The sequence below is a fragment of the Xiphophorus hellerii genome, chromosome 18 (assembly GCF_003331165.1).
Source record: "Xiphophorus hellerii strain 12219 chromosome 18, Xiphophorus_hellerii-4.1, whole genome shotgun sequence".
NCBI classification, from domain to species: domain Eukaryota; kingdom Metazoa; phylum Chordata; class Actinopteri; order Cyprinodontiformes; family Poeciliidae; genus Xiphophorus; species Xiphophorus hellerii.
Genome location: NC_045689.1, coordinates 10,493,419 through 10,519,420, shown reverse-complemented (window position 1 = coordinate 10,519,420; position 26,002 = coordinate 10,493,419). Strand labels below are relative to the sequence as shown.

At 39.4% G+C, this 26,002-nt stretch overlaps 1 protein-coding gene across 2 annotated transcripts in view; it reads left to right on the top strand.

Annotated features, from left to right (window-relative positions):
* LOC116708118 (SPRY domain-containing SOCS box protein 4) overlaps nucleotides 1–25,694 on the top strand; it is a 32,184-nt gene extending 6,490 nt beyond the window's left edge. The window contains exons 1-3 of one of the 2 annotated variants that reach the window (XM_032545908.1): nucleotides 6,416–6,566; nucleotides 13,444–14,329; nucleotides 24,477–25,694. In XM_032545908.1, coding sequence (XP_032401799.1) covers nucleotides 13,621–14,329; nucleotides 24,477–24,604 — 837 coding nt within the window. In that variant the 5' untranslated portion in view covers nucleotides 6,416–6,566; nucleotides 13,444–13,620 and the 3' untranslated portion in view covers nucleotides 24,605–25,694. Of the gene's footprint in view, nucleotides 1–6,415; nucleotides 6,567–13,443; nucleotides 14,330–24,476 lie in introns of those variants that run through there. The other variant, XM_032545907.1, reaches the window with a different exon arrangement.
* Nucleotides 25,695–26,002: the final 308 nt, after the last annotated feature.

Below are 26,002 nucleotides of genomic sequence, written 5' to 3'. Positions count from 1 at the left end.
GGGTAGTACTAATGCTGTTGGGACTACTGGAGTTTGAAGAAGAGCATCTTTGTGAGATCAAAGCAACATGGAAAGCTAAAGACACTTTTCACTACAGTGGTTTCATCTGATCCTTTATAAATTAGCTTCTTTAATTAAAAATCCATGAAGGTGACGACAGCAGCTGATTAGTTGCCCCTGTTCCTTCATGGCATGTTTGATCGTAGTTCATGATTTTTATTTTCTTAACAGGGCCACAAGCTTAAATATGAGGGTATACTAATTTAACTCCATCAATGACATGACATCCAAATTGCCTCTCGGGCAAGCTCCTTGTCATCAGAGCGTTTCTAGGCTGATGTGCAGAATGTGTCAAGTCGTCTTTGACCGTGTCTGGATTGGCTGGTAGGTTCTGCTTTTAATTCACTGACTTTGAGATCAGACCACTATCTCCACACTTTGTCATACACAAAGCAATTTCATTTGCTGCCTGAATCTCTAAAAAAAAAAAAAAAAAAAAAAAAGATACTTGAATTTTGACTTCCTTCTTTTTTTCATATCTTAAAAAATGTGATCTGTTTGCCAGAAGGGTGAAAGGAATTAATCTATTGTCCTGCTAACTAAGTCAGCAGAAACTGTTTTGCATTCATCTGATCATTGCGAATACATGATCAGATGAGCTGATTACATTTGTGTCCCTTTTGAGTAATTTTTGGAACTGATGTCAAAGGGTTGATCACCTTGCTTAGAAAGAAAAGTACTTCTAGAGATGCATCAATCAAATGCGCAAACATTTTTCCTTTGCTGTAGAGCTGCAGCTTACGATTATTTCAGTAATCAATTATTTTGATGTTGGATCAAAACAATTGGCATGTTCTGCAAATGTATTTAAGCACTTATGCTATATATATATTTATGTATATTTCTACACAAATATTTAAATTCCCTTTAGAAAAACCCCCCAAACATTTTATGCCTAAAATGTAATGACATTCCTTTAGTGTACTATTGATCATTTGTGGCAGAATGCATCTGCAGCTAAAACAATACTTCTAACATGTCTCAAGCTCAGCTGCTGTAGTCATGTGGTGATATCTTTTTTCTTTTTTATTTAATAATTGGACAGCAAAAGGTGTTTTGGCTTAATTGTTGCTTAAGCAATAAGAGTATGTAGCAATGTCGCATTTCATGATAAATTTGTGCACAGTTGTGATGCAGAATTTTGATATTGCTGTCTTATCTGAGCTACTTTTACACCCTGTTAAAGAGGAAACAAATTTGAGTAAAAGTCAAAACTTGAACAAAACAAATCTATTATATAAATCAATCACAGATCTGATTGGATCATGGCTAGTACAAAGGAAGTTGCAAGTAGATTTATTGCTTCCTTGTCTTTATAGAGAGTTTTAATCTCTTCAAAACTTCTTTAGAAGAGTAAAAAGTTGTTTAACACAATTGTTTTACTGAATGGCTTTAGGAAACATTCAGAGCCATGTTCCAGTCGAGGTGTTTCTATTCTTGGTCATGTGACTAAGAATGTTTTTATAAGGTAATTTCACACCTAGCATTAAAAATAGGGGCATTATCCGGGGACACCCAGCATGGCTCTTTATAGGGATATTTAATGACCGTTATTTCAACCTAAACCCATTTAAAAGTGCCACTGACCACAGAAGCAATCAGTCACTAGAGACCTTGTTTGAATTGAAACGCATTGGGTCTGAAACGGTTGACTGTCTGTGCCTTCCCTGAGGCTGTCTGCTGATAAATGGTTCACTCTCACTTCCCTCTAGCCTTCATCAACAACATTGGATCATTAAAAGCCACAGTTTTCCATATTCGCTAACCTCTGCAGTGCTTCCTCTTGGGAGCATCTTGATATGCAATACAAAATGCTTGTGAACCAAATTGGATTTGTGCCTTAGTTACTGCAAACTAATTGTCCTGTTAATGAGAAGTAGATGATAAAATGGCAAGGACATGAAAGAGGTTTCACAAGAGATTCTCAGCAGAGGTAAACTTGTTTAGAAAGGATTGCTGTGCAGTTGGGGCATTAGGAAAAGAGGAGTTTAAATCTAGCAGCAATCTAACCCAGTTTAGCGACTGATTCTTGCATATGAAAAATAAAACTTTTTGAAACAAAACTTGTATTTCCAGCAAAAATATTTTTGAATGCAGACACTTAATCTTTTAAGAACAGCATGTTTCTCAGCATCTCCATAACAGTATTGTGGTTGTAGTAATGTCCATCTCTTCTTGCATTTCATCTTTTTGCCATGCTGCAGTACTTTTGAAACACTGAAACCTGGCCTCTATTTTAGCTTGGTCCAAACAATCCCAGGTTTCCTAGAACAACCACCAGTTCTTTAGTGCTTACTGCATTTATAATGCATGACATTGTGTCGGAGCATTGCCTCTGCTTGAGCTCATTAACATGTTCTGCCAAATATCATTTATTATGTTAATGGTACCATTTCGTTAGTGCCTGTAAATGAAGAGCCACAAGGTGACCCATAAAATATAGTTTCATTGTGGCATCTTGATTAAACTATGTAGTTTTTTTTATAAGTCAATAACCTGAAATTTAGTAATGTGACCCAGATGGTGTGAATCCGATATATGCAATGTAGTATGTCAGATGTAGCTGGACTAGGATGTTTGTCAATCTTCAATTCCTGTTTTCATAATGTTTGAAACAGGAATTGAAAATTGTTGTTGGTTGGTTGTTGTTGTTTGGTTCAATTGTTTGATTCAATTTCAAACTAAAAATCAGTCTGAAATTTGGCATTTATCATTTTGATGATGGAAAGAACAAATTTTCCTCAATTTATTCCTGAAAACTTTGGATCCAACTCCTCCTAGCAATTTTTGGTGAAATGGAAAAAAAATTTCCAACCTTTGAAAGCACATGTTGAAACCTGACCACACTAGTTATTGACTAGTTTGTAGTTTATCCTGGCATTTCACTAACTTATGGCCCAATGATTTGCAGACAGAATTACAGAATTTCCATCCATCCATTTCTATACACCCTTGTCTCTGGAGGGGTCAAGAAGGGTGCTGGTGCCTATCCAGCAAACGTTTCGGGTGAGAGGCAGGGTACACCCTGGACAGGTCGCCAATCTTGTAGGGCAGAATTGCAGAATTTAACAAACAAAATGGAATTTATAATAGTGTTTACTGATATTGGTAGACAAGAAAAGCTTTAAAATAATCTCTGTAGTATTTTTGTCGCTGCAGCTCTTCTGTCATTACCTGGTGAAGTGGGCCTAACTCAGCTCATCTCTTCTTTACGAAGAGCCACATTGGAAAAACCATGGATTAGAAGCTACTAACCTCCTTGTTGTGACACAAATGATACAAATATGATTACAAAGACCAATGGATTACATGAAATAAAGCACTCTCTTTAGCATGTTTTAACCATAAACCAAGGAGGTGATGAGAAAGTCCACCCTGTTACAAAATCCAAACTACTTATGTGGGAGTTCTGCAGAACATCGGCAGCCACAGAATGTTTGAGACGGATTACATTTGAACGACCTGAGCTGAAAAGAGAAGAGCTTGTGACTTTTTGACCAACAATGCAGCTCTATAGATCTTTGTGTACTGAATGTTGGTGGAGAATAATATTGCATGTCATTTTCTGAATCCATTTGATTATGCTAGTCAGTCACAAGGTAAAGGAGGTTGCTCGTGATATCTGGAATGTTAAGAAATGAAGGGAAATGTTAATGATACCTGAGTAGAATGTTGTGTTTAATCACGAGATTCAATCAAGTAAAATTGATTGATAGTCCAACAAGATGGGGGTGGTGAATTATGTCAGTTAACCAGATATATGAAGCTACACATTCCAAGCTTTCATACTGTTGGTTCAACTATTCGGGTATGAAAAAGTAGGGGAACAAGCATGTAGACATCCTCAACAAGCCTGAAGTAAATGCCTAAAATTGGAGTTATGTACTGGGTGCAGTGCCTTGCAGAAGTACTCACACCTGTTAAACCTAAAGCTGCTTCTTTGCTGGAGCGGCTTTAAAAACCAGTTCTGCCCTGGCCTTATTAAACTTTGTTGGCTAACACTGCACAGGTCTTCCCTGTTTTTCATGCTCACTTGAGGGGTAAAACATTGACACCAGATTGTGTTGTCATTACATGAGCAAAGGGTAGAGTTTAAGCTTGAGCACAGTCAGGAATGCATACGTCAACGTTTGAAGTGGAACAACCGTGATTTAGCAGCCATAGATGCAGCAATGAGGAAGCAAGAAACATTGCAGCTCAATGTTTTGTTGGTGTGATGATGGGAAACACTGAAACTGCAAAAGATTAGGTTGATGTAATGCATTTTATTCTTTATTTGGGGTTTTCTTTTCAATAAAGTTTATATGTGGATATCTATGTACATTTTTGACTGAAGTACCACAATCGAAATGTTGCCCATGTGTAAAAAAAAAAGAAGAAGAAAATCCATAATGTAGACACAGTTAATATTTGGCTAAACTGAATAGTTAACATTATGTTTGAGTCTGTAAAGATGAGATTGAGTATCCAGATTTAAGTCTACCAAATCCCCCATAAATCCATAAAACATAAGAGTGTATGGACATAACCCAAAAGTCTTTGAGCTGTGACTGCAGAAAGTGCAAACTTGTTCTAATGAAGTTCACAAGCTGTGACGAGCCATACTAAGACTTGTTGAAACCTTCGGTCGTTTTATTCCTCACAATTTTGTGCTAATTGAGGTTTTGCCATAAAATACAAGAGCACTTCTTTGGATGTTATAATGTGACAATGAAAAGCAGTTCAGTTATAATTGTAATGCCTGACAGTGAACAAAGTTTGAATTTTTTGACTGCATGAACTTTAGAAACTCATGTCAGGACTCCGTGGACCCTCTGAATAAGGGTCTGGCTTTGGCTCTAAACCAGTGTTGGAAATACCACAGTCTGTATGAAAAGCTAGCACTGGCTCCTAGTTTTAACACATAGTTGCCAAAGTTATTCTTCCTGGGTAAACTGAGATGCACAGACTGTAAACGGCCTCTTATCCTTTGCTAATGGGTGTGTCTGAGGAGCAGGAAGTCATTTGGACAAATGGGTCCATTATTGACCTTCGTCTGCCCTGACAACAGCAATCAGCCAGATGCATAAAGGGAGAATTTAATGTGCAATGACTGTGAAAATGATGGTTTTTCTTTTAAATGTCAGTTGTGATCCCATTATTTTTCCTGTTAAAGTTTACTAACCCTCACAATGATGGCTATTATAAAGCACTTTTTATGCTAAATGAATCTGATGTTTGTGTCAATCACAACCCCAATTTTTTTATTTGAGATCTATTAACAGATTCTGTCATGATAATGCAAACTCTTATTTTTCTCTGTGACACTTGGTTTTATCTCTTACTATGTAAAACACAGTTTGCTATTTTTGAAGTTTCTCCTAATTGAGGAAATTCAGTGAACATGTCTTCACATTTCACAAAGCTGATGGAGATTTTAACTTTGTAAAGTCTAGTTTTTGATCAATCCCATGCGGAAATGCAATAATAGTTTATAATTTGATTATTTATCACAGCATTCAACAGTATTGGTGTATATTGCATGTCTTCCTAATTATAAGCAAGTGTAAGTGCTTCTCTTCTATAAAGAAGGTTGTGCTGTTTAGTGCCAGACTTTGCTTGCACCCCGTTAAGCCAAGGCTAGGTTTATTGTTTACACTCTTTGTGCTTGCAGCTCTGGTGTGCAGATGTGAACCCATTTGGGTATTTATTTTTAAACAGATCAATATCTTTAAAGTTTTTTTTTCTTGTTTGCTATACCAAAGTATTATTTTGACAACCATAGGTCAGTATCTCATGTCAGACTCTTTAATTCTATAACCATAGGTGTAAAATAATGGCTCCATAATGACACTGAATGTAGCATTTTGTTCTGTTGTGATATCAAACACTGTTTATGGAACGATGACAATTGCTCTCACATCACATGCTGCTTTGATAGGTGTTCTCTCGCTGATTTCACTGCCTCAGAGGTGCTGGTGAGTTTTGATGGATCTGCACTTTGTTGGACCTAATCCTGAGCAGCCCTGTGGGCTTTGTCCAGTTCAGCAAGTTGAGCTGAGCATTAATTAGCCAATCCTGGACAGCTCTGTGTGTGTGTTCACATGGTCTTCTCTTCTGAAGGAGCTCAGTCAGGGTATCTGTGAGAGTGGGTGGTTTTTGGACCGCTTCAGTAAGACTTTGAGCGTGCTTCACACTAAGCCCTGCCTCTCTGTGTTTTCCAGCCCCCCTCCATTTCCTCCAGCAGCTGTTTCCCTCTTAGCTGGGAACTGAAGCCAAGGTTTTTTTTTTTTGTTTTTTTTTTTTTTCTCCTTCCCCATACTCGCGTCACTAGCAGGAACTTGCTGTCTTCCCCACACAAACACACACTTCTTGTCTGTCTCTGTCTTGTCCCACACTGTCCTGGCTGGTGAGTGTGTTCGGACCTCCTTTTGGATGACACATTGAAGAGCAAATTCTACTTGGCTGCTGTGATTAGATTTGCATCGCTGTGTGAAAATCGCCTGACTTAAAGCGATGTCTTTATGGTAAGATGCCACTTCTGTATCTTGTCCCTTTGTGTTTCTAGCAGATCTTTCTTTAAGAAGTGACAGGTTTCAAGACATCTCGACAGTTGCGGCGTAATTGGTGTATGTCAGCTCTGAATAAGCGTTTTCTTGGACGTTAAGTCATGTGGTGGTTTTTAAATTTTGTATCACGACTTTTATCTCTCCTATTTTGGTCATTGGGTGACTGTTCGGTTTCTCCTCAACAGAACTTTTGATTGTTTTTGATTTCGGCACAATGTTTCACACACTCGTGTGTTGGTGTAGCTGGAGTTAACTATTTTTCTTTTTGGTTACGCTCTTGAGATAGAAACCTTTTTTCCCAGCCCTGGAACACCTGTAAGACTGAGTATAAGCTTCTAAGTTCTCACTGGAGGTTTGAGGTTTAGTTGATTCACTTAAATTGGTCAATCCGATCAAATTATTGTAAGTCATTGTTTTTGCTCCCAGATACAATAACAAATCAAAGATTTAAATATCTGATAATGCCAAGTCTCATTTGCTACTTCATTGCTCTTAATAAAAAACTATTCCCTGTCTATACTTTGTATCGTTAATGGCCAGTGAAAATAACATGCTACATTTAGTCTCTTGCACATTCTCCAAAAAATGGCTAACTCTGTTAGGAAAGCTGTATCTGACGTGAAACATTTAGCTACAGTTTTTAGTAAACTCTATCCTTTCTCCTGCAGAAGAGAATGCAGAACAGTCAGCTAAGTCGTTTACCATCAGGATGCTTACTCTGTTTTGATATGACTTGTTGTTCATTCAGCTCAGAATATTTCAATGTGGTTCAAATTGGAAAAGTTAGTCTTCTGCTTTATAAACTGGTGGCTTTGTTTTTGAAAAGCGTAAAATGCGATGAGTTTCTTGGCTGCTCTTTTTGCAGCCTTTACTTACAAAAAGCTCTCTGTGGATATGAACCTGGGCAGCATGTTGCATCAGACAGAGAGGGAGCAGCAGAGGCCAATACAGCTACTTTTTCAATGTGAGCATTGTCAATGGTAAAGAACACCAAGCAATGGAAAAACCAACGCTCAATAGGTTACCTAACTGTTCATAACGCATTCAAGTCAAACCAACCACAGAGATCTGGAGTTGAGTTTCATAGTGAATACAGATCAGACCTTGATTTGCTCTTCTGACATGTTGGCATAAAGTATTGAAAGACAGAGGGGGCTGATGGTGATTATATATAATGTAATCCTTCCTGACCTGGAGTGTTTCACTTCAGCCACCTGAAGTGATTTTTGTAAATGACTCCATTTAAAAAAATGCCTCTTAGTTGATTATCTCTTGATTTAAAATCTTATTGCATATAAAGAATCTGGAAGTATGCCTTGGTTTTTCACTTTTTATTTGCAACTGATTTGCCTTCCCACTTTGTGTCTCCACTAATTTGTATCTGAGAAACATCACCTGTTTTCGATTTGGTTTCCACAGACTCTCTCTCAGACCCGATGCTCTGTGTGAAGGCCATGTACTGCAATCTGCCAAATTCATTGCATACGCATTTCTGAGTGCTTCTCTGAGGGTTTAGTTGCAGTCAAACAGAATAAATAAGAGATGGAAAAACAGAAATTTCATTTTGCATCATCCACACCTGTGCTGCTCTGCTATTTTGAAAGTGTAGCAAAGCAGTATCATGCAGTGACTGCTGCATCTGAAAACCTTAAGCATAATGTTAGCTGGGATCCCTGCAGAAGATGGTTAATAAATATATTTGTTTTCTGTGTCCTGCCATTTTAAAAATATATTTAATATACTATTAATAACCTGCTAGAGAGTTCTCTCAATTTCTATTCGTCTTTTGTCGTCTTTAAGGTTACGGGGTGACAGGGACTTTGTCCTTGGGCAAGAAGCAGGGTATTTACTGGCCAGGTGGCCAGTCCAACGGGGATCAAAAAGTCAAAACTATGCATGCACACACAGCAGCTTTGAAGTAAACAGTTTAACTTTCATGCATGATTCTGCTAATTGAAATGGAACTGCAGCACCCAGGAAAAAACCCATATGTTCTCATTAGAACATTTCAACTCCATATAGAAGGAACCTTCATAGTATTTAAAATAAAGACCTTCTTGATGGGAGCCTCGATCTTCATCACATTAATTTTGCACCTGTAGTTTAAATAAGTTCAGAAGAAACAACCGTTCCAGTCAACTATGAAGGAATTCAGACTGAAAATGCAAGTTGGGATAGATTTGTTTGTATAAGTGGTCTGTTTGGTTCATACTGGTGACATCTGCTTTTACTTGATAGCTCCCAGTTAGTGTTGAAAGGCAACATACAGAAATTTAATAAGCTCTCACTGAGTTCATGTTTCTGTCTAACCTCAACAATTTTACTGTTCTTACTTTAGTAATGTCTAATTTTATTCTGTAAAACTTTTAAGTTTGAATACAACTAAGAAATTTTTTATTCCAAACATAAATGAGTCATTATTCCCCCAAATTTGATTTTAAGTGTAGGACCTTGTTGGTAAGTATGTGAACCGGAGCACTCTGCGCCTCTCATGACCTTGGCTTTGCTGTTCAACTATAACTCAATGCCTTGCTACTGCATATGAACTCTTTCAGAGTTGTTTTCCTGTCTGTAATGCAATGCAGCCAGCTGTAGTGGTGTGCTCATTTCTTTTAGACTGGGAATTCAGAATTTCTGAGTTCCAACTACAAATAAAATGCACCATTAGACCCCAAATCTCAGAGGAGTTCAAAAGAAAGTTTCATGGATGCAAAGCAGGAAGAGCACAGGGAGGGTAGAAAGAAGTCCAAAACATTCCTTCCATCGACCATAATGTGCAAGGATCAGCTCCCCATCTCAGTCTCTCTGCCCCGCTTTCTAAACATGCAACCAAGCAAAGATTTTAAAGTGTGGCAAAACAAAATTGGGTGAATTAGCAGTGCTTGCCAGCTGCTGTCATGGATGACATGTTACTGAGGAAAATAGTTTCTTGTGCTTGGATATTGAGCTCTCAGTAGGAATCCTAGTACTCTTCAGTCAGAGACTTCCTCAGATTTGTTGCAAGACTGACTGCTGCCAGCATCACCATCCATGACTCTCTAAAGATACATGGATATGAGATACGACAGTTTCCCTTTGGGAGCAAGTATCTTTGAATTGCAGTATTTTTGCACAGGACTGATTACTCCACAAATTTGGAAATGAGCAATTATTGGTATTGAGCATGTCATGGGTGGTTGGTTAACAAATTTATTTAATTTCTAGTAATTTCAGTGGGGAAACATTTAACAATTGCTAATTGTAAAGATCCAAACTGCCTGTAGCGGCAAATAAAATTTTTCTGCAGAGGTTCCACTCTATTAATCATCATGGTAAACTGGCAGATATTTTAGGTTGAAGCAGCTGTGTTTGTTTCGGAGCATGAACTCTGAAAACATTTCAGCTGGAGAGCTGAATTTAGTCTCTTCACATGCCACATGGTATTTCCTCATTCCATTTTTTTTTTTTACTTTTCCTGTCAGGGCTAATGCATCACCTATCCATCACCTGTCCAATCAGTGTATTTAGTTGACAAAATGCTCTAACTTTGGGGAATTTCACTTCCCTTTGAACACATTTGAAACAATATTCACCACCTTTGATCCCTCACAAGTTGACAGTTCAAACATGTGTAAAAATGATTCTGAAGTCTTTTATAATGTAGTGTACCTAGACCTGCTGTCTCAATTAATAGCAATTATAGTTACAACCAGGCTCTGAATGAAACCTTGTACCCATGTAGAAAAGAACTGATTAAATGAAGGTCACTGATTTAACAGATTCAGACACATAATGTAAAGTATAACATGTAATTATAGGCTTGAGGTTAGAGAGATGGAGGTTAAGTGAGCTTTCTAAGATACCTACACTGATTAAACCTGGCATGGTGAACATTGTTTTTGCTAATGGGTTATAATTAAAGTAACTTAGTACTTTAATTATAATTAACATATTGTTATGTTATTGTTAACATATTGTTTAACAAAGTTGTAGTATTGTGTTTTTAAAAATTACTCTAGAAGTTTTCTCCACAGATGATGATGATCATATAGTCATTGCGCCTGTGTGCTTATGAGATGGGACTAGGCATGAGCAGAAACTGTGCTGTCCATCAAACAAGGATGATGTTGCTTTGATGGTTGACATTCACCAGCTGGAAAACCTTTTTTTTCTTTTAATGTCAGCATGTCAACATAGATTCCATCTAGTATCCCCAAAGAGTCCCCTGAGAGACGATCCACTTCTCTCTTCAATTTTACAACCTGTCTATATTGAAGGGTGAAAAAAAGTTTGATTCAAGGTTGATGTTGTGCGCTTTAATTTTTCTAGATTTTTAGTTTCTGTCCTTGGCCTAGGCTGAAAGTGAACAAATGCGCATTGACACAATAAGCTGCTTACCATAACAGTGCATTTGAAAGGGTGCAACTCACACTTGGACAGTCAATACCCTCTACTGTAATGAGTAAGAACCACATAAGACAAACTCTGAATACCCAACATAAGAATGGCTGTACGGACTGTCAGTCCTGACAGAAAAAAACTCTGACATGGTCTCCTGCAGTGTAAAGCCATTTATAACCATGTTACGGGCTTGTTACATTTTTAAAAATGCCACGTTGGTTGTCTAATAACTGTGGTTGATTAGTTTCTGAATTATCGGTTGAGAAACTGATTATTTGATTTGTGTTCACTATGCATTTCTCTCTTCAGTAGAGAGAAATGCAGAAGTCGCTCTATGTGTTGCAGTCCAGTCATGAGACAAGGTCCAACAAATGATCCTCAGAGATTGTGATGTCTGAATATTCTGACTGCTGTTGTCCATTTGTCATGGTGGATTTTTTTCTCTTTCCTGAATTGCTCTTCTGGTTTCACCTCGAGATATCCTCAACCTAAAAGTTTTAATGTTTCAAACCCTAGGATATGGCCAATAAAGCTAGAAACTGTATTAATACTAGGAATTGATTGGGGATTTTTCCTAGCATTCAATTTCTATTTTGGGTTGACTTGTTTTATATATAGATATAGACAAGTTTATGTGATTGTGGGTCTTTTAGGAACTCTCTCTCTTTTTTTCTTTTTTTTTTTTTTTAAAGAAATGTCAAATCATCTTGGATAAAATGCTAAGTCTTTAATCTTGTTCTTTTCTGAGCATTTCAAGCAGTTGTGAAATGTCTCAACCTATTTAAATATTCTGCCATGGAGCTGTACACTGTCTATGGGAAAAGACTTAATCAAATCTGTTTATTCTACATTTCCTTTCTGCATTTTCCCCCACAGCCATGTCAAATTGAGGGTAGCGCTCAGCCCTACTTATAGCAGCATTTGCGAAAACCTTTGAGCTAAGTCTGCCAAACTGGGAGACGTGGGACTGTCTTAGGCAGGACATTTTTTGAAACGCATAGGGCAATGAATTTGCGTGCCACAGATTTTCCTGTTCAAAAGTAAATATCCTAATCTTACACTGTACTTTAAGCATGGTAGAAAAGAATTTTATAAATGCAATACATTTTGGTTACAGATTTTCATAGTTTGAACCAAATTTAGCCCCTGGCGTTTTCATATCTGTGACTGTAATTGTAAATCATTCACCATTTTAGTTTGTTAAGCAGAGCCATCAATAAATGTTAACTTTGAGGGATTTAAAATGATTGGGTTAATTCCAGTCACTGTACTTTCCCTGGAAGAACCATGTGGAGTTTCCTCTGAAACAGCAGGGGATTGTGAAACCCTAGAATGTTTGCAGAGCGGACAAGGAGTTCTGTTGGTGTAGCAGGTTTTAAGCAGCTTCATCTTATTAAATCACACTGCACTCTGTACGTTTGAAAGTACTCAGTGGCCTTTAGTCTTTTCTTAAAACTCAGCTTGATGTCTTTTTCTTATACAACATGTCTTGGCATTTGAAGTTCAAAGCTGTGCAGAGGCCTTAATGTGTAGATGAATTTGAAGCAATCAGTGTACAACCTAGTAGCTGAATAGTAACCAGGTATTTGCTGGTTTGAGAAAATTATACCAGCCTCGACTAAAAGTACTACTGCTTGTATATTAATTATTCTTTAATTGTTTCCCTCTTAAGCAAAGAAACAATTAATCCTAAAGTATTTTTTACTTATAACAATGATGTTTGTAATATTTTTAATTTAAAATGTATACTAATTGTTTTTCTTTTGCCTTTTGAGCAATTTCAGATATCCTGTCACTCGTGGGAAAAATCTTACTAAACACAAAGCAATGCCTAGGAACAGAGAGGATGTTGGCAGTAGGATTTACATGGTCCAACAAATAAACATTAAATTAGTAGCTTCTGTTTAAGTCATTATTGCAAAAAATGTATCTTTTTGTTGTTTTGATTGTTACAGAGCAATATGTGTAACACAGATTTACTGGTTAGTCAGTAAATCTGAGAAGAAGCCCTGTCTTCTCCAGTAAAGCTTGGAGTCGGATGCTCAACAGACAGACAACCTGACAGCTTATCAGTTGAAGTTTTAAAGTGCTGTTACCTGACCAAGAATGACGAGTGGCGCTCCTTCAGTTTCCACACCGTGACTGTGCAAAAATATTTTTAAGCAACCACATTGTTCTGTCTTGTACACAAAGGAAAGTTAGACTAGTCAACTGACATTGTGCAACAGGAGGTGATGAAGGGTTGAAGCCAAGTTAGTCTGTGCTCTATACAGCCTGCACAAACCCTAGCCACTCTATCACATTGTCTGTTATTAAAATGACTTAAAACTGTCTGAAGGAACATTTTCATTTTAGGCTAAAACAATGCCTCTTTTAAGGGGAAACAACAAACTGTTTATTCTTGACTTACCAATTCAGAACAAAAAATTAGAATCATGTCTCTGTGTGTTTGCAGGGTTGTGGTCCCCTCAGGCTGAAGACTGTGTGTGCCTAGCAGCATCTTTCCACACTGACCTCGCATCATCTCTGTGCGCCCATGAGGTAACGTACGGACCTACTGGCCCCTCATCACCACCCTTTGTCCATCCTTTTCCCTCCCCTCTTTTCCCTCCTCCCTTGAATCCCCTAAACCATGGGCCAGAAGATCTCTGGCAGCATCAAGTCAGTGGATGTACGTGGGGAGCCTTCGTATCGGCCAGTCCGTCGTGAACTACGGGGTCCGGATTTCTGTCGGCCCCCCAGACTGGATTTGCTACTCGACATGCCACCAGCCACTGCTGAGACACAACTTCGCCATGCCTGGAACTCTGATGACCGATCGCTCAATGTCTTCGTCAAGGAGGACGACAAGCTGACTTTTCACAGGCACCCCGTGGCTCAGAGCACAGACTGCATTCGAGGAAAAGTTGGCTACACCCGTGGCCTACACGTGTGGAGGATTCACTGGCCGGCCAGACAGAGAGGCACCCATGCTGTAGTAGGGGTGGCTACTGCTGAAGCACCTTTACACTCTGTTGGTTACACGGCCCTAGTAGGCTCAGACTCTGAGTCCTGGGGGTGGGACCTCGGCCGAAACAGACTTTATCATGATGGAAAGAACAGACCTGGTAACTCTTCTGCACCCACGTACCCCAGTTTTCTGGAGCCAGATGAGTCGTTTGTTCTCCCAGACTGCCTCACAGTAATATTGGACATGGACGAAGGGACGCTAAGCTTTATGGTGGATGGACAATATCTAGGAGTGGCCTTCAGGGGCCTAAAGGGAAAGAGACTGTATCCTATCGTCAGTGCAGTCTGGGGGCACTGTGAAGTATCAATCCGCTACGTCAATGGACTAGATCGTAAGTAAAAGTGTTAACTGGATAAAGGTGTTTTTTTTTTAATATACTGTATATTATTATTATTTATTTTTATTTTTTTATTACTGTTTTGGCATTAAGTCGGACTCGTTTCCGCCGGTGAGAGTTGGACTCCACCAGTGCTGCCCTTTGTCACCGATTCTGTTCATTACTTTTATGGATGGAATTTCTAGGCGCAGCCAAGGTGCCTCAACACAGTTTTGGTGGCCTTAGGATAGCATCTCTGCTTTTTGCGGATGATGTGGTCCTGTTGGCTTCATCAGGTCGTGATGTACAGCTCTCGCTGGAGCTATTTGCAGACGAGTGTGAAGCGGCCGGGATGAGGATCAGTGCCTCCAAATCCAAGGCTTTTTCTTGAGCTGGAAAAGGGTAGAGTGGGGGTGTCCTGCCCCAAGTGGAGGAGTTCAAGTATCTCGGGATCTTGTTCACGAATGAGGGAAGAAGAGAGCGGGACATCGACAGGCGGATTGGCGCAGTGTCTGCAGTGAAGCAGGCACTGTACCGGTTCGTCGTGGTGAAGAGAGAGCCGAGTCAAAAAGCGAAGCTCTCGATTTACCGGTCGATCTACGTTCCCACCCTCATTTATGGTCATGAGCTTTCTTTTTTTAAACAGACATAAATGAATTACAAATTTATTTACTAATTCTGCACTAGTACAGCACACTTAAATCCACCAATAGTTTCACAAGCTTGTCAAACATGTAAAAACACAACTTTAATTTGTTCAGTCAGTTCAATTATGGTATCGCAACTTTAAAAGTAATATAAACTCAAAATGACAGACAGTTGGTTGACTACCTTGGTCAAACATATAAAACAAACTGCAACAAATTTTCTTATGATCCAGAAAGTGCCATTAGAAATTCTAGGTATGATGTAAAATGAATAAAGCATGATGTCGTTCAGAGCAGAAAGTATAGAATTAGACTGATTAGATCTGCCTCATGGATTTAGCACATTTTCACTAATGCCTGATCTGCGTCAAGATCAATGCAGATGTTATTGGATCGGTGCTTCTTTAATTTATTTAAATTACATTTTTATTGTCACTTTTTAGCACCTTTTTTGTCAACATCTGATAACTTTAAGGCATGTATATTTCAGTTTCATATGTGACTCAGTGTAGTCACTCCACAAAAGAATGCATTACATCACATTGCACTTGTTTTCCTAATCTTTACTCCAAATAAGAAGTCCTGGGCCTTTTTCCCCATTTATCATTTCCCATACTTAAAGAGTTGAGCTAAAAAATGAATGATCTCAGATATCTGGCATTAGTGCTAGTTGTGAATCTGTATCTGAGCACTGCCCAAGTGCTGTTCTGTACTAGTACATGGTCACCCTGAACAGTCTGCATTAAGTTGGATGACTCACTGGAATCCAGCCTTGTACAGATCAACTGCAGTTGTTTCTTTTGCCTCATTGAACCTTCTTGTTCAGATTTACAGCCACCTGCTAACTAGCCTCCAGTGCCTTGCATGTTTTGTGTGGAAAGGAAATTCTTCTTGCATTGCAGAAAGTCTGTGTCAGCTTGACCTTTTCTGTGTTTTTCTTTCCCATGCTGCTTTTCTCCCATTTTGTTTGCTCCAACTAGTGGAATTGTCAAAGTTTCGCAAGAGCAATCATTGTAAGTCTTGCCTCGCTGCATGGCTCTGCGCCACAAACCTGTGGTGGAGACAGCAGACAGTTAAGTACTGGAGGATGTCCTAGTGTGTCACTAAGATTAACGTCTGGAGTTGTTTGGCGGGAAGCCCTACATTGCAGGTTTACTCCCTCTCTTTTGCATGATATCGGCCAAACTCTTGTATTTGGTATTTCTGTTGACAGTGCTTTGCAAAGGTTTTCCTACCCTCTTTTGTGATGTTACAACCACAAACTTCAGTGCAATTTACATATTTTTGTGAGATCAACACAAAATAGTGGGGTTGTTGTAAACAAATATTTTAATAATTGAGTAATCTATTGATTATCCTTACGATTAATTGAGTAATCGGGAAAAAAAAAAAGATAAAATAAAACATTGGTAAATCGCCAGTCCAATTTTTCACATTTGAAATAACAACTTTTCTGTAGTTTAGAAAATTAGCCTGTAACAATAATAGCTCACTTCCCAAGTTGACCTGAAGAAAGTTATACAAAAATCTGAAATTATATTCAATTTAATAATAAAGAGGCAGGCTCACAAATGTGCTTAATAAAAAAAAAAAAGGTCTATACTCCAGCTTTTGGTTTATGTATTCCTCTTCAGTGAGTTTAACAGACTATCACCTTGCCCAAACATTTATAGCTTTTTTTATCCACATTAGCGACGGGATTTGACACCTTTGTCACACACAGAAACGTCTACCAGCTACGTGCTGCCACGACATTCTCCGCCACCCATTTGCTGAGACCGGGATGACATGAAATACATTTTCCGGTTCGCCCGTAAAGGTACACTTACGTTAATTATATAATGCGCAGCCGCCCGCAGTGTACAGTCTATCCACTCACCTGTATAAATACACCTGCAGCGCTCTTTCCCGCCTTTCGCTCTGAACCGCCACCAGGAAGCAGCTCTTGGAGGAGAAAAGACTACCGTACTCCAGGCATCGCGCCACTTATTTTAAGGATGCTTATTGGTCCCCCGAAAAACGACAAAGACCCGGACATTATGTTCAATCAATAAAATCCTCCCAGGCCGAACTTGAAAACTGGACGTTATGCTGCTAACACTTAGCTTTCATCAACAACTCAGAAGGAAGTAAGAGCGCTGTGCGACGCAAGTAATAACCCGGCCGGAACACGGTGCGCTAAATAATAAAACATAACTTAACGAAGCTTCGAGGCAGATAAATTTTCCTCGAGGAATTTTAATAATAGAGGTACCCGAATCACTCGAGGAATCGTTTCAGCCCTTTAATAGTCCCAACTATTAAATGAAACACGTTTTTCAAAGTTGTAGAAATAAAATGTAAAGTGCAATATAATCAGTAGATGTAGTTTCCCTGTGTGGAAAGCCTCAGATGTTTTTAGAGAAAATTAGTGAACTAAATTAAATAGTATGGCACAAATACGAACTTGGACATTGCACTGTTGAAGTCAAGAAGTCCATGGAGGCCTCTGCTGGTATAATGGTGGCAGGCTGGGTCAAACCGGTTTACACCTGATTGTAAGGAGCGGGGACATCCTTGTCCTCCTTTTGCAAATGAATCCTGTTTGACCCAACTGTCATTGTGTTTTCTATCCTCCCACCTGCATTTTAACAATCTCTTTTCTTCCTCTTCCTTTTCAACACTAATCCTTTCTTTCAGTAATTAAAAAGCTAGTTGTGGTGGCAGGTTGCTGTGGAAACGGTTTAGCTGACTTTTGTGGCTTGATGGGCCTTTTAATTGATCTTTGGAAACCTGCTTTGTAGCTTTTTGGTCTTTGGATCACTACTGTTCACAATGATCATGATGGACTTGATCTAAAGGCATGCAGATGGCATGAGTGTTTTAGTAGTTGCCTCTGAAATTGTGGAGGTGTGCTGGATATGATTGTCATGGCAACTACAGACAGTTGTATTACTAAAAAGATTCTATTCAGATTTTTCTTGGGTATTGAGTACTGTAGGTACTTCTGTTTTCTCAATATGACTTCATATGGAGCCATAATGCAGTCTGCAAAGTCAGACTTATTTTGAGTTTTTATCTTTACTTCAGGAGAGCAGTAATATTGCAGAATGTACATGTTTTGACAACAGTTTGGACCAGTGGCAGAATGTGTTGCAAGACCTTGACAGTGCTTGTTGGCAAACCTTTTCTTGCCAAATAGCCAGACATGTTTAAAGCCCACAGAATGAAGAAAAGTGTCATAATGAAAGCTTCGTGGTATAATGGAATTCAAAGTTGCCTCATCAAAACTTTCTGAAAAGATCAAAATTAGTTAACATTGTCTTGAAATGATTCAACATTCTTGGAGGATCCTCATGCTGAACAAAAGCCCCGTCTGTCACAATTCAAAATTACTTCATCTCTCATTTCAGTAATTTTTGTAAAGGTCAGATGGCGGGAACAAACACTTTGCAATTTGATTTTCTTACACAACTAGCTGTAAAAATAATAATTTCATGGTAGATATTTGCATCTTTGAAGTGTACTTTGCTAGTTTTGCTGGGCAATAAAATGATTACATTGAAGAACAGAAAGCAGAAAATGTAAAAAAAAAAAAAAAAAAAGATAAAGCTGAAGTTTATAATTCAGACTGCCGATCCATGCAGTGTGATGGGGAGTTGGTGTCACTATTTTTTATAACATAAAGAAGATATTTGGTGTAAACTTGTTTTTTTTCTTTCTGGTTGACCAGGAAAAAAAAGCAAGTTTAAGTTCTGCAGATGTGACTATTACATCATGATGCTAATTCAGAAAGTAACATTATTAATCCATGATGTCCTGTTGTTCTGTGATTTATTTTGTTTTCAGAAATGGCTATAATTAACACTACAGTTTTTTAACTTGTTCAAGTTTGTGTTGAAACAGATGTTGCCCTATAAACAAGACTTTAAATTTTAAACAATTTTGTCATAATTTGTGGCGGTGGTGGGAGGAGTTCCTCCTGTAATTGGTGGGTTACCAGTCAGAGACCCTCTCTGTAGTATTCTTGGGCAAGACATTTCACCTGCCTTGCCTGCTGGTGGTGGTCAGTGTTTCACTTGTGGCGCCGGTGCATGACAGTCTCACCTCTGTTAGACTACCCCTGGCCAGCTGTGGCTACAGTGCAGCAGCTTGCCAGCACTGTGTGAATGATTGAATGCATTGTGAAGAATTTTAGGGTCCTCTGGACTTAATCAAGCACTGTGGAAGTACTGGCTAGTTACCATTTTTACGATAATTAATTTCCAGTACAGGAAGAAAAATCCACTTTATCAGCTTGCAGCTACATCAGTGTGTGATTGGCATTGCTTTCTACCTTAGTCTTTCCCTAGTTGATATTCCAGCTCTGTGTGTTGGTGTTTCTCCGTCCCTCCTGGTTCTCTTATTTCCAACATCAGTGATCTGATTCTGTCAATTCCTGAATATATCTGGCATTCATTGTCCCCCTTTGACTAATTTGTGAAGAATTTTTTTTCATCTCAGGCGTTCCCACACCTTAAGGGTGATGCGTACACCTGAGATCTTAAAACTGGGTCAGATGGTCCCAATAGTGTTGCATTAATATAATACATAAGCATGCCTGAAGGTCTGTACCTGACACTGCTGCCTCAGTGCATCTTTCTTAATGAGTTGAGACAGAAACACTGGGTAGGAGTTCCAAGTTGGATGTAACTGGGTTGTGCCGTCTCACACATTGAGCTACTGTCTGAGCGACGCCCACCTGACCTCTATGATTCACTGAGCTCCATTTGTGAAAGTGAGAGGAATTGGAAGGAACTCTCACTACTCGGCTGTAAGTAATCTCACCTGACTGAGGACAGACAGACTGACGTCCCGCCATCACAGAGTCTATACTCCGTTCTTCTGCTTTGTTCTCAACGAGGTGCTAGGTGTGCTCGCCCACCAGCCTGCCTGGTCCAGTAGTGCATCAGACGTGCACCATCTCTTTTCTTAAAGCGCACTTTCCCACACTCAATCGTGTCTCTGGTGCCATAAAGCTGTCAGAAAGTCTCTCTGGCTGCTTCGGAAATGATGTGAAGAGATGTGAGAAAGGGAAGCTTACAGATATTGACAGCCGCATGATGGATTGGTGGAAAGAGAGGGATGAAGGTGTGAAAAGGCCCACCAGTCAACCTAAGAATGAGCAAGGAGGAATTATTAAGCCTGCCTTTTCGTTCTGCGTCAGGCAGGGGCTTCAGGTATAGAGAGAAAGTAAGTGGCTGAGAACAGATCATCTTCATTTCAATGTTCATCATGGTATGGGCCCCAAAGAATAAGCTGTGATTAACATCCAGTTGCATCCGATTTAGAATATTATTGCAGCAATGATCTGCGGTGTGTGAAGTTGGAGTACATCAGAAATGTTAAATGCTTCCAGTTGACATTTCTATGTGGCATGTGCTTTATCTGCTCTGACATGTCTCGATTAAAAGCTTGTGGTCCAAACTGAGCCCAACGGAAATGACTTGTTAGCCACAACAGAGACCACTCACCGCACCACTACTCTGTCAGACCATTTGATGGAGCGTGCACCTCCCGTCGGTGCTCATCAATTTGTCTGACAGGGCCATTTGTCGCCCTAGGCAACCCTTACCATGGAGACCAGCTTGTGGTGGAGGCAGCAGTGATTGGCTGGTTTTCAGTCTGTAGGATCATCACCACTCTGCCGCCCTCACGAGATCGCTGCCAAGTGACGCGAGTGTTTGTGGTAGCATCACCGCAAGCAACAATGATTCACCCCCAACGAGGAGACTGTGCATGGAGCGATAATTAACTTTGTTTCAACAGAGCAGGCATATGCAACACTTCAGCTGTGCTACGTTAGTCAGAAACTTGTCCTATGCGAACAGAAATTTGTCTGTTCCACTAGCAGAATGGAGAACGTCTCATCATTGGTGTCATATTTAACCACATATCTAAGACAGTTCTCAGATCTCTAGATTTTTAATGAACATGTGCATCTGTGACTTAACACAATTTTCTCATGAGGATGTGGTTGTCATGGAAACTTTCCATATGTTAGAGTTGTTTTAGCGATACTAACTTCCCAAACAGGATGACAGGGGGACAGTGTTCTCAGGATCTATTTGAGGACAAACTTGAGCCAGTTAATAGGCGTTAGCTGGAGTCTGAGTGATGGAGTTCTGCTTGTTCTTTTAGATTTTTGTAAAGATTTGGAGCAAAAATTGGGAAACCAGTTTTATCTGCTGTAACTGTATCCATTTATGGCTTCACCCACAGGGTGTCTGCACATCCTTAAAATGTCTTAAAAAAAAATTTCTCTCTGAAAAATAAGAACTTAAAATGCCCTAAATGTTTTTAAAAAATATAAGTTGGCCTTAAATATGTTGGTCACAGGTCTACAATTTTGTCGTGGCAGTACTCTTTAATCTCCCATTCGATGCAGGTTTTTCCCTGTGGGACATTCCATGCCATGTGAGAAGCACTGCCAAGAGCCACAAAACGATCCCAGAAATTTATTTTGTCCATCTGTCGTGATATTGGTCTTAAATTGTATTTATAATGGTTCTGAAAAGGTCCTAAAGTTTTCAGTTTCAATTTGTGATACCTGCATAAACCCTCACTTAGTCTTTGTTCTTAAATCACATCCATGTGACTATTAATAATTACGTTATCTTCAACAAGTCCCTTCAAAAGTTCATTGTGTAAATCTAAGAGTAATGAATCAAAATCCTTGCCTTCAAAGTTCCGTTAAACAAAGCGTGGCAAAAAGTTACTGAGTTCATCAGTGTGTACAAAGAAAACAACAAGGTTAAGCACAAAAACGATCAGAAATCAGCTTCTAGAGTCCTGTTCAGACTAGATTCCTGTCTAAACTTGGCCTTGAGAGAAGCTGCTGATCCCTCTCTGCTGACTGCAGCGTCCAGAGTTCCTGTAACAGGGATAGCAGTGATGGCTGAGGTCTCTTATTCCAGTCTGCTTCCATGCACTCTCCAGTTTGTGGTCGTCTTTCGACCTTTTAATAGACTGTGGAGAGAAATAGTTTAGTCAGTCACAGAGGACTCGTGTTTGTGCTCATATTTTTAATTTTGTTTATAAAATATTTCTGCCTTAAACATTTAACTGTGCAGATGGACCTTTCTCAGGGCGCACATTTTGACTTGTCGCGGTAAGGGAAGCATGGATGCATTAATAATTTGCATCCTTCGTAATGGAGCGTTTGCACATGTGGTTTCATGACTAACTGGGAAATGAAAGGACAGCTTAACAGCATGACGAACCGACTCATCCTTAATGTTACTGTTGTCACAAGGCAAAGCTATGTGCTGGAGTGAGAAGTTGCTATGGGGATGAAGTCAATCACTATGAGATGAAGTTAAAATGAAGGTCAGTTTCACAACAAGGCAGCAAACCAGGCTTGCTTGGTTAAAATTCTCTAATTTAGATTTACTCTAAGGCTCTTATTCTTTGGAATAGTTAAAGAAACATGCTGCTCTGCTGCCTAAAGGCCAAAAGAGCCTTGTGGAGTTCAGTTCCCTGAAGGTTAACAAACTTTTTTCGGTGGTCACTCACTTGGTCAGGTGTGTATTAACGTTTTCATGCATGTGTGATAGCCTGACCATGTCCTTCAAACTGTTTGTGAAACCGGTGCATCGGGGTGGTGACACTCGTTGCCGGTAAATGGGCAGCAGTTACAAGTCTGACATCCTGACATCACTTTCCTTTCAGATCCCGCTGGCACACATTATCCACGGCCGTGACGTTTTGATATGCTAGATATCGGAGCTTCTTAGACAGAAAATGGTTTACAAAGATGTGTTTTATTTTGTCACCAATCTTGCAACATTTCTACATCTTTATCATTTGACGCCATAAGTTCATTCAACACCAATTTATTTTCAAAGTCAACAATTGTTGAATTATATTTTGCAAAGGCACATTTCTATGTGTTATTTCTTATCAGTGTGTATCTGTGCTCTTCCGTTTGCCTGTCACTTTGCTGCTGATGCACTGACATTCCCCTACTGAGGGAAAAATAGATTATTCCGTTTGTATTTCATGCATGCATATTTTAATAGGATGCAGTATATTGTAGGGGGATTTTGGGAGATGGAGCGACACAAAATAGTGCTTAGATGTAAAATGTAGCGTTGCCCAGTTAAAATCTGAAAAGTATTAGTAAGTATTCATCCCCTGAGTCAGTAGTTTGTAGAATGTTTTGCTGCAATTACAGCTGTAAACATTTAAGTCTACACCAGTGTTGAATATTTATATTCAAAGCTTCACAGAATAGTTTTATCTCAGTCGGATTGGATAGACTGTCTCTGAATATTCTACCCACAGATTTTCAGTTGGAATATGTACAGTATATATATATATATATATATATATATATATATATATATATTGTAGTTTCCAGCAGGTTTTCTCTCAGGATTGCCTTGGATTCCCTCTCCAGTTACTCTCTTCCTGCTGCAGAAAAAAGCATGATGCTGCCACTTCCGTACATGAGTCTTGATGGTGTCTTTGGAGCGACGCAAACTGATTAGTGTTTTTCATGCGGGCTAAAAATTCAGCTTCATGGCGTCTTCCTCCACTTGTTTGCATCGTCCCGTACCATGCATGGTTTGTGGTTAGCTGCAAATAAATATCTTTCTATAGATTTTTTTTTTTCTTCTTACCATTCTTCCAGAGATAAAAAAGGATTTTTGAACGGCATAACTGATGGCTGTCCTGTCAGCAGATTCTCTCACCTGAGCTGTGGATCTCTACAGCTCCTCAAATTACCACAGGCCTCTTGTGTGTCTCTAAAAATAATTATCTCCTTGCCCAGCCTGCCTGTCTGTAAGACTGAATGATGGATTGATCGACACTCTGAGACGATCAGAGTTCAAGATTCTTTTAGAACCTGATATGCTTTCAACTTTTCCAGAACATTCTGCTTTACTATACAATAAGGAGTGCCAAATTATAATAAATAAATTAAATAAACTTATAAATTATTTCAGTTATTTCTGCATTTTCCAGCAAAAATATTAACCTTATTTGTAGCAAACAAACAGTGTTTGCAGATAATACATTTAATAAACTATTTCTGCACTCTTCAGTTTCCATAGCTGTCCTCTCTGCTGTTTTGTTGTCTTTGCGTTTTGTTCGCTAACAAACCTTTTAGGTCTCTAAAGGACAGCTGAATTTATACTGGGATTAAATTACACAGTAATGAACTCTTTGGTTTACCTGTGAAAAATGTTTACATTTATGGTTGTAATATACTTTTGCGAGGTTCCGTCTCTTTTTTGTCATCTTACTTGATTAGATTTTTGTCCCTACATCTTGGTGGTTGAAGCTCCCTCTGTGAGCCATATGATGAACTCTCTGCATGGGTCCAGATCTCATTATGTAAATGTCTGAATGAGGCACTGTGGTGTGTGTGTGTGTAGGAAGTGTGTTATGTAGTCTAGCTGTGATCAGGGCTTTGTGGTACTGAACTGGACCCAGAGGGGGCTTCCTGTTCTGTTTGGACCCTAACTGCTGCTCTCTCCTGTCCCTCACAGCGGAGCCCCTTCCCCTCATGGACCTGTGCAGACGAGTAGCTCGACTCGCTCTGGGTCGGGAACGCATCCATCACATCGAGACGCTTCCGCTGCCGCAGACCCTGAAAAACTACCTCCAGTACCAGTGACTGCTCTCCTCTACATGCACATGCGGGGATCCAGGCGGCGAAACTCAGAGGCCCACCTGCTGCCTCCAAACTGGACTTAAGAAATCTGCTGATGTAACACAGCAACGTTGACCCGAAACAGGCGGTTAGGAAGTGCTAGAAGCGGGGGATTGTTTACACCTTTAGGATGTTTTCAGTATGGATGCCATCTCTTGGTTTTTAAGCTTTTTTTTTTTTTAGTGGTTATATTCTCTGCCTTTTTTCACTTAGACATTACTAACGGAGCTGAGATGATTTGATTTGCATCAAGCTGACATAAAGAAGTCGAGCCCCAGTCGGCGCGGCCTTATGCAGTGTGGTTTACACCGGCGGTCTGCTCTGCACAGCCTCTTTGAGGACGCTTCCTCTCAGACATGTTGATATTTATATTTATGTTCCCAACAACACAGTGGGCTCCTGTGGGGACAAAACACTCCCTGCAAGCCATAGGAGAGAAAGAGAGAAGGTAAGGGAGAGTGCATCTTCACACACATACTGTTCTATTTTTGTTAATGCACACACACAGATCACATATATACACATACAGTGTAGGGAAACGCAGCCTGCACTGTCTGTAGCAAGAACACCATGGCGTAGAACGTGGCACCTCCAAAGTGGTCTGAATGTTTAAAATCTACTCTCCTGTCGGCGGTTCTCTCTCCATGCATCTCTGGCACTTCCTGCTAGTTTGAGATTTTTAGGTTTATTGAACTGGAAGGGCTGCAGATGCAGTTATCCTGCTCTCTCGCTCTTAAGCAGGAGATGAAGCTGTGTCTTCAACTGCTAATGTGCCTGCTCCGCCGCAGTAAGCATTCAGATAAAAAGCGCACTACATTCTGTCACAACACGACTTTTTTTCTGCCACAAAGTTGGAAATGCTGCTTCTTTTTTTTTTTTTTTTAACCTGTATGTTTCACCATCTTACTGTTAGTTTTTTATCTCAGATTTACTTTTTTTTAAAATGAATTTTTAAATATGTCTGTGGGACATATCTCGCATGCATAGGTTTGAAGAATGTGCTACCATGAAAATGTTTTTAAATGTAAATAAAAATAAAACTGCTAAACAAACACTGGCTCTGTGGGATTTTATGTTGAATATTAGGGTTGGAGAAGATTTCTGTTTTTTGCAGCTGCTTTATTGCAGTCATTCTTCTGAACCCCAGCAATGATTAATATTGAAGCTTTGTGACATTGAAATTGATCTACTGGGAATCTTGTGCACTTAACGAGACGGATGTCATCATGTGGAAATGTTGAAGCAATATCTCGACAAATAAGCCAGAAATATGAAGCTGAGCAAAAACGAGTCTTTCAGGAATACGGCCACATTTTTTTTTTTTTTTTTTTTGCAGCGGCCATCACAATAAATTGTGGTCAC